The sequence below is a fragment of the Mchenga conophoros genome, linkage group LG19 (assembly GCF_057382185.1).
Source record: "Mchenga conophoros isolate Kocher_MC1m ecotype Shallow Benthic linkage group LG19, M_conophoros_male_GT1.1, whole genome shotgun sequence".
NCBI classification, from domain to species: domain Eukaryota; kingdom Metazoa; phylum Chordata; class Actinopteri; order Cichliformes; family Cichlidae; genus Mchenga; species Mchenga conophoros.
The window spans coordinates 20,152,661-20,162,149 of record NC_140544.1 but is presented as its reverse complement, the minus strand read 5'-3'; the positions used below and the strand labels follow the sequence as shown (position 1 = coordinate 20,162,149).

At 39.5% G+C, this 9,489-nt stretch overlaps 1 protein-coding gene across 2 annotated transcripts in view; it reads left to right on the top strand.

The window, feature by feature from the left end:
* The window catches only part of grm1b (glutamate receptor, metabotropic 1b), a 36,580-nt gene that overhangs the window by 6,259 nt on the left and 20,832 nt on the right, over window positions 1-9,489 (top strand). The window contains exons 3-6 of one of the 2 annotated variants that reach the window (XM_085258296.1): window positions 66-282; window positions 1,013-1,310; window positions 2,840-3,663; window positions 5,723-5,972. In XM_085258296.1, coding sequence (XP_085114422.1) covers window positions 2,949-3,663; window positions 5,723-5,972 — 965 coding nt within the window. In that variant the 5' untranslated portion in view covers window positions 66-282; window positions 1,013-1,310; window positions 2,840-2,948. Of the gene's footprint in view, window positions 1-65; window positions 283-824; window positions 1,311-2,839; window positions 3,664-5,722; window positions 5,973-9,489 lie in introns of those variants that run through there. The other variant, XM_085258297.1, reaches the window with a different exon arrangement.

The window sequence follows — 9,489 nt, the reverse complement described above, 5'->3', positions numbered from 1 at the left end:
ATGTTTGATTATAGGTCAACAGGCATTTCGGAACAGGTTAAATACCGGTAATCCTTTTTTGGCAGATGATCATTTAAAGCACTGGCATCTGATGAAAAGACAGGGAACTGGTATGAGGGCTGAAGAAAATCAGAAGCTCTGCCAGCGAGAACAGCAGGTCCACAACTCCACCTGAGAGAGAGGGAGAGAGAGAGCAGCAGGCAAGAGAAAGGAAAAGAAAGAAGTGGGAAAAAGACTACCTGGACCAGGACACAAATTATACCTTTTTCTAACAAGCTGCTGGTAACAAACTGCTTAAAGATAGAATTAAATTTGATTCTTTGCTAAGTTTTCTCTTACATGTAGACACAACAGTGTTTCATCCTTTGAGTTGGGTGTTTGTTTGTTTTTTTTTTGTTATGCTTTAATGATTAATATGTCATTTTTATGTGGCTTAGCGTTACAAAAAACAGAGATTCCTCTGACAATTCTCAGGTAAAAACACTGATTTGTAAATGAGCCGAAAAGCAGTCAATGGCCAAAACTACAAGAAAATTGGAAGCAAAATATAAAAAAATGAGAAAAAAAAGAAAAAAGAGTCAGTCAGCATTTTTGCACAAAGCTTTAGGTTTATAGAGAGTTCATGCAATGCCAAATTCTTTGCTGTACTGGTTGCTTATTTTGTGGTCTAATCGTTAGGATTACAAAGGTTAAGGTTGAGTAAACCTTTATTCAGTGAGGTTGCAGCAGTGGCATCACCCCCTTCACCACAAGGTGGCAGCAGAGCCCGCTCTCTTTTGACAGCTGCAGTAGTGAATAACAAGTACATCACATCTGTCCGTGTCAGACACAACGCAGGAGGGAAAAATTAAATTGAAGTTTGACGAGTCTCTTTGAAGTTTGCATAAAGTAAGCGACTGCCTATAAACAGTCTCTTACGTTGCGCTGATTTGGTCCAGGGGGTTTTAATGGAAGCTTGTCAAATCGTTATCTATCCCCGACTTATTTATTTATTTTAAAATATGCTTCTCAGGAGCCTCACTCTCACCCCGATCTCTTCCAAAATGTTATCAATCGACGCATCACTGACCCTCGTGATGTGCATGAACTCTGGTTTTAAATCAGGGACACTGCAGTGAGTTTGACCCGATTTAAAAATGCAGTGAGCAAGAGGAGAAGAAGGGAGCATCTTATCACCAGTGCAGAGAGAGAGAGGGAGAAAGGGAGGGAGGAAGAGTCCCACTGTGTTTCGGAGGCAGAAGAGTCCAGACCGGCGGCTTCAGAGGAGACACGGACCCACTATGTCCCGGTTATGTCCTTACCTGGTTCAGGTAGGTGAAATCACGTCTTTAAGACTGTTAAACATGCATGTGCATGCAGCTGATGATGTTGCATGTTATGACCTGTGAATGACACCGTTTTATAGCTGCAGCTGAGGACCTGGAGACAGCTGCTAAACGATAATAAAGAGTATTTAGGCAGAGTCATTATGTGTGCTGTTTGAGATGGCTCATTTCTGGCTCAAGCCATAGTGATTTTTGATTTTTATTTTTATTTATTTTTTGTCAAAATAGTCCAATACTTATTTCCAAAGGCTTCTTTTACTCACTTAACTTCGCTCAACTGTAGAAAACAGCCACATGTATCAAAGATTTTTTTTTAAATAATTACCATGTCCACATTGATCTTCGCTCAATTCAGTTACCCAAAAAAATATAAAATCAGAATACTTTAAATTTTTTCATTACCGTTGCATAGCTTTATTCATGATGGATATTAATAGATATTAATTCATTTTTAATACTTGAAGTCTTTGCATGAAGTTGATTCCCTGAATTGACTGAACACCCCCCTTCACTGGCCCTCTACTCACATGACTTAAAGAAAAATAATATACCGTATTTTGTGCAAGGTGCAGACATGACTCTTTCATCAGCAGTTCCATGTTCCATGTTTTCAGTTGGTATAGTGAAACACAACACGGTGACTTGTTTACAGAGTGAACTGATATTTTCTTGTAATTTAGATCATACAGTTGTTAAACATATTAAAACTCCTTTTGTAACTAGCTTGTTGTCTGTGGCATGAGTAATGACTGACTTAAACATAAAACTGCCCTTACTTGTTACTGTAAAAAGCAGTAATGGAGTGCACACACAATAGCATGCACATTGTGATAGTTTTAAATGTTCATTCACTTCTTTTTTTGCATCTAAACCCACTAAATGTCAGAAAATCCAACCAACTATTCAGAAGAAAATGTAGAACGAATGGGCTTTAAATGTTAATAAGTTCAAAATATAGCACTCATTATTTCATTTTTTGATAATCATGATGGATTTTAAAGCTGTTGAGAGCATTAAGCAAGCATTTTGTCCTGAAACTGACACTAACTTGACACTTTTAATATGAAGTAAGAGAGCAGTAAGTGTGAAAAGGATATTTCATCATCCAAATGATCGCACAGGGGTCTTTATCAATGACTGAAGAGGTCTCTAGCTGAATTACAGGATTGTAACTTCGTAAACAGGTCAGTCAAAGGTATAAATGTAGAATCAGTTGAGATCCTCAACTAGGACAGTAGCAGCTGTCCGTGGTGCTAGAATTTGAGCATTCTCAGTTTTCAAATAGCTCTGTATCTTTAGATATGTACTTATTCTCTCCCAAAAAGTATTTGCCTGGTTGGATCTCCTGTATATTTTTACATTTTTAGCTATGGTGTGATTGGATGAAAGATGATTGATCTGCAAGTATTTTTTCTCCTACAGATTTCTGAAATACATGTGTTGAATTATTTAGATTTGTCAATGTAATAAATGTATTATAAAGCAAGAATTAACGCTCCATGTCTCATTTGCAGGGTGGAAACACTGAAGAAGAAGCAGATGAGTTTAATTTGCTCGTAGAGGATTGATGGCCCTGTATTATGGCCAAGTGGACATGATTCTACATTCAGCACCTCTGGCACGATGTCGAATATGATTTACCTGACTGTCGTAAGCATTTTATATTTACCTTTTTTACTGTTCGAGGCATTCGGTTTGTCCAGAGGAAAGTATGAGAGGTCGGTGGTGCCAAGTTCTGCCTCTCGCCTGGTGGCGAGGATGGACGGGGATATTATAATTGGAGCCCTTTTCTCTGTCCACCACCAACCATCAGCTGAGAAGGTGGCGGAGAGGAAATGTGGAGAGGTCCGCGAGCAGTACGGCATCCAAAGGGTGGAGGCCATGTTCCACACTTTGGATCGGATTAACTCGGACCCAAATCTGTTACCCAACATTACCCTTGGATGTGAGATCAGAGACTCCTGCTGGCATTCCTCGGTGGCTCTGGAGCAGAGCATCGAATTCATACGAGACTCTCTCATCTCCATCCGGGATGAGAGCGACGGCTCCAGGTGGTGCATTGAAGGGGCGCCTTCCAGTCAGCCACCACCGACCAAGAAGCCCATCGTTGGAGTCATTGGGCCGGGCTCCAGTTCTGTTGCCATTCAGGTGCAAAACCTTCTGCAGCTATTCAACATCCCGCAGATCGCTTATTCTGCAACTAGTATTGACCTCAGTGACAAGACACTGTTCAAGTACTTCCTCAGGGTTGTACCCTCAGATACTCTTCAAGCCAGAGCTCTGGTGGACATTGTCAAACGATACAACTGGACCTATGTGTCAGCCGTTCACACAGAGGGTAAGACACTTTTCTTTATCAGCTGGGGGCTCACAACACAGCACTCTAAACTCAAACAGTACAGTAGTCTAATAAGAACCTAGCTTATTAGACTCCTACATTACCTATAATGCCACTCATTAGCTTTTTAAAAAAGCCCCTTCATGGCTTCCTGTGTTTGAAAATACACACTGTTGAAACCCTACATCTCCAGTGTGTGATACAGACCTTCTAATACACTGTTTCGAGTGCAGTTTCATGAAATCTAGATTCATCTAGACCTACAGAAGTTCTAGATTAAATCATTTGACATCATTTTGGCAGGTTTTGCAAGCTTGAAAACTCTCCAAAAATGTTTTTACTGACTAGCTGAGTACGATTCAATTTGACAGGTAAACTGACCTTCATTTGCAAAAATGCGGTTCTATATTAATAGTGTCTGTTGTTTCTGTTGACCTAATGTATTTTATAAGAAACTCATTTCATTAGGCACACCTATTCAACTACTCCTTAACACAAATGTCAATTCAGAGATGATCATGATGACATGCTAGAGCTCAAAAGAACCATCAGAATGGGTAAGAAAGCTGATTTAAAGGTGAAATAACCACTCATTACAACCAAGGTATGCAGAAGAGCATCCCTAAACCTTAAAGCAGATGGGCTGCAGCGGAAGGTCACACTGGGTGCTATTTGTGTTGCCTTTGAACAGGGATGGCTGTAGTTCCCCTAGACTTTCCAAAATTGGGTTATAGAAGATTGGAAAAATGTTGCCTGTTCTGATAAGTATTGACATGTGCTACTACGTTCAGATGGTAGGCTCAGAATTTGGCTAAACACCACAAAATCATGGATCCATCCTGCCTTGTATTAACAGTCCAGGCTGGTGGTATGGTATGGTATGCTATGGTATGGAGACGTTTCCCCCCTTAGCACCCACTGTGCATCATTTAAACACCATGACATGGTCCTGCAGCAGGGCGATGCCACAAAGCTCAGTTCATCAGTGGTTTCTTGAACATCACAGTGATTTTACTGTACTCAGATGGCCTCCATAGTCACCAGATCTCAAACCAGTAGTGTGTCTTTGGGATGTGGTGGAACGGCTCACATCGCAGATGTGTGGTCCACAAATCTGCAGCTATTTCATGACACTCTCAAGAAAACTAAAAGCAGTTCTGAAAGGAAAAAGGGGGTTCAATGGAATACTACCAAGGTGTAACTAATGAAGTGGCTGTGCTCAGTTTAAGTATGGCTTATGTACTGCTGTTCCAACAGCAGGTGGCTGCAGACATGATTAAAGCCTGTTTTGTGTGACTAATCCATATTCGTTCAAGTGGTGGGCAATTTCAGAGGAGAAGTGAGGTCTCTTTATGGTAATTATACCATTTGTTTTCATGCCTTAAAGATCATTTGAGGCATAAACTATCATTTTTGTACAACACTTGCTCAAAACACAACAGTCATCCCAAACTCATTTTTTCCAGGCATGTTTTTATAATCAGATTCTAATTACGTTTCCTCCCACAGTTTTTATACCCGAGACACGGTTACGGAAGCTGTTGCAAATCAGTTTTAACTGATGGAATATGAAAACAAGTTTAAAACCATCTGCTAAATCCAAACAAAAACCTGGCAAGCCTTCCTTGTTTACAGAAATGAATACCTGTTTGTCATTCTGTAATGAATTAAATATGAGCAGTAGGTGTTAAATGTTACAGAGGAAGCTAGATTACAGCCTGTTTATTGGATTTATGAGTGATGCTGCAGCTGAATGACTGCGAACATCTGGACGGACAACCTAAAAATGACAAGACTTATGTGAGTGCTCATCCTCTGATGCTACTCTTGAGGTCACGGTTGGCCCATTTGCTCTAGTTGCACTGCTCTTGATTCCACAGCAAGAGGTCTGGGGACACAGTGAACTTAAAAGAAGAGTTTTTCGATAATTTTCCCTCTGGATTATTTCCTTTAAAGAACATCTTATAGAATAAAACATGACAGAATGAACTTATGAATGAGAACCCTTTACATTTTCTTGTGAATGAGCCAAACTGACAGCTCCTTTTATCTTTCTCAGGTAACTATGGGGAGAGTGGGATGGAAGTATTCAAAGAGCTTGCCTCGCAGGAAGGCCTTTGCATCGCCCATTCTGACAAGATTTACAGCAATGCTGGGGAGAAGCACTTCGACAGGCTGCTGAGAAAGCTGCGGGAGCGTCTGCCTAAAGCCAGAGTTGTTGTCTGCTTCTGTGAAGGCATGACAGTCCGAGGGCTTCTCATGGCTATGAGACGGCTCGGAGTAGCCGGAGAGTTCCTCCTAATTGGCAGGTTTGTTGGAGAATGTTTTCCCACAGGGCTTTTAGGTTTGTCAGTCGCGGTGCTCTTTGGAATAAAAGAACAACAATGACGAGAAGAAAATCTTTCTTGCTGATGCTTTTCAAAAGTAGCTGTATTTTTATATATCCACAAAAATCAGTCAGTATATCAGTTTAAATAAATAAGAAGCATATTTGTATGTCAGATAGAGTAATGGCCTTTGTGTTAATAATGCTGATTTCAATCCCAAAAATGTTAGGATGCTGGATGATTAGGAAATCTCTTTAACTCATATTTAATCCAGAATTGAGTGTAGAAAATATTAACTGTTTAAAATGACAAAAATGTGGCATTTAAAGAAAAAAATTATGTCACTTTGAATTTGATGGCTGCAACATATCTCAGACAAGATGCACTCAGAGAAAGCAAACCTCCCCCAAGGCAGCTCATGCTCTGGGCAATATTTACATTTAAGGGACTACTACTATATTTTGTATATATTTATTTTGTTTTCCTTGTTTGTTTGTTTTTAAATATACTTTAAGACATTTGTGCTGCAGTTTACTTATTCAGAAACATTGTACATGTATTCAAATTGTTATTTAATTGGTTATAACCTGCTACTGTAATATACAAAATAGCGTGATGTATCGACTCCCTATACATCACTGTTGATATGTTGCCAATATAAACAATGGCAGTAAGAAACAGTTATAAATAGCTCTATATAACTATTATAGTAATGCCTTGACCTTCAGATACATCTACTGACCGTAAAGGAGGTGGTCAAAGGTCAAATTTGACATATTATTTGAAATCTTTATATATGGGACACTTTTACGAATCATAGTTTCAAAGTTATAAGGCTTTTGTCAAATCATTAATTGCTCATGCACACACACAAATATATTGTGTTATTTAATTTAGTTTCGTAATCACATAATTTCCTCAAGGATTAATAAAGCATTCTGATTCTGATGCTCCCACATACCATCAGAGACACAGGCCCCAAACTGAGCACTGATTATAATCCAGATGGTCTCATTCCTCTTTAGTCCAGAAGAAGAACACAGCAATTTCTCCAGATCCTCTGAATCATTTGATGATATTATGTACTGTAAATGTGGAAATATTCAAAGTCTTCATAATTCTATGTTGAGGAACATTACTCTTAAACTGTTCTCCAATTTGTAGACCCAGTTTTGTTGCACACAGGTGGTTCTCTGCTAATCTTTGATATTAGGAAATGCCACCTCTCTGAGATGCTCTTTTTTAAATACCTTATTTTATTACTGATCTGATGCCAATTAACCCAATTAGTTGCCTTCAGCTGTTTTTTTTAATTCCCTCTTACTTTTTCAGTGTTTTGTTGCCCCCATCCCAACATTTGACAATGCCTCAGTTTAAATGTTTAATGTTCCATGTTCGACGTGAGCAAAATATGGATTTATGAGCTCTGTAGATCATTGCATTCTGTTAATTACATTTTGCACAGCGTCCCAACATTTCTAGAAATGGGTTTTTAATTTATCCTCCCAACAGGCATATTGAAACTAGCTGTGTTTTATATCTCAAAACTTGGCATTTTTCAATAACCTGAGGTGCTTGTGCAAAATTATTGACCAAATATTATCAAACCAAGGTATATCTGCACACACGGACCTTTACAAAAGATGCCAGTATGTTTTAGCCATCAGTTTGTGGACTTGCTTTTGAAGCCGACGTGACTCATGACCATATTTGGAGGACAGGTCTAGGGAGCTATCAGATACCATCAGTGCTGCCTAGTTACCTTGGTTATCAAGGAGTGCCCATAACTCACTATAAAATTTATATGAATGAAATATGGTACAACAAATGGCACCCATCTTTCACTCATAGTGGTTATGTCATAAATTATGCACAACTCCAAACCCTAATGCAATTTAAACGGGTGATTTCCATCTAAAAATAACACCTGTGCAGTGTGTACAAATGGGGAAATTTGTACTGCTGTAAATGCCATCTTGCTCCAGCTCTGCTTTTTTTTGGCACTTGGGATCAATTAGTAGCTCTTCTGCAGCATTCACACGCTGTCAGTCAAGATAAGGATTAGCAGTTTCCAAATATTTAACAACTATTCTTCCACAACACGTTTAAAGATTAAATTTAGTGTTAATGTTTTACCTTTTAGAGAAAAGATGTTAGGCATCTTACTAGAAGATCCTTTCAGGAGCCCTTCGTCTTCTACTAAATGCTAAACATAGAAAAATGACACTCTGCTGACTGAAATATGAATGCTGAATTCCATGTTGTGACACTCAGTTGTACTCAGAATGGATTATATACAAAAAGTTCATATGAAGCAAAATATTCTTCCTTTCCTAACGGTAGCAGAGTTCCCCTGAAAGCAAGAAGATGCTTTGAGTCTGGCTCGGTAATGAATAATGCATTCACGCTCCCTGTCAGATCACAGGAGGGATGGGCTAATATGGGACAGCACCTCCAGCATAAGCTGGGGAAAGTGGAGTAGTGAACATCAAAGCTTATATCAGCACATATACCAGGCATTCCCTTTTTGTGGAGCCTCAGTTCACCTTAAGTCCAGTTAGCAGTTGTTGTAGAACCAACGCTAAAAGCCAGCTACGGCTGATTTGCCAAGAGTGGTTTATTAATGTTTAGATTCAAAGGAGTCAGCCCGATTTACTTGCGACCCAAATGATGGAATAGGTGCATAAAGTTAAAAAAAATAGGACACATTAAAGCCTAAACTCGCTCTCACCCCTTCTACTTAAATTTGCACTGCTGTGAAAGTCTACACTGAAGATAAGGAGGGCGTGAGTTTGGTAGAGCAGTGTGCGTGTCTGTGCACACGTGTGTGTTTTCTGGGTCAAGGAGACTACTGAAAAAGGAAAATGTTTTTTAGAGCAATGCAGTAAGTGAACACACGCAGGCCTGTGCAGTGGGCAAATCGAAATGCCTGAGGTGCTGGTCATCAGCCATCCATCTTCTGCTGTGTGGAGGATGAAAGAGATGGCTGTTCTCACACTGCAGAACCCACACATCACAAACAACAAACAACTCGTTTGATCAACTCTCCAGTGAAGCCCCCATTGTGTTGGAATTCATAGAAAATATCAGTTTTATGACTTTGATTGCAATGTTTGACTAGTGATCAAATAAATGATTTCATTAAAAAAAACTGCTTGGCTCTACATTCATAGTTTTTCTAATAACGCCACTGTGCCCCAAATTAAATGATTCACAGACGTGTGAGCTCAGACTTGTGTTAGAAGTCTGTACAGTATGTGCGTGTGTTGACGTCAGAGCTGTAGGTTTTTGGCACCCAGAGTGTTGGACTGGGGGTAGTGTGATGCTGAGAAGCAGATGGCCAGGTACTGTTGATACTGTCACGCTGGACAACCATTGTCAATTTATTTTTGAAGCACCAGCCAAGCCAAAGATGCTGCTGGCTTTCGCTTCTTAAACAAAATGTGGGTTGTAGAAGTCTGGAAAGTGCTATTTTTGTCCTGTGGATGGGTTTGTGTAA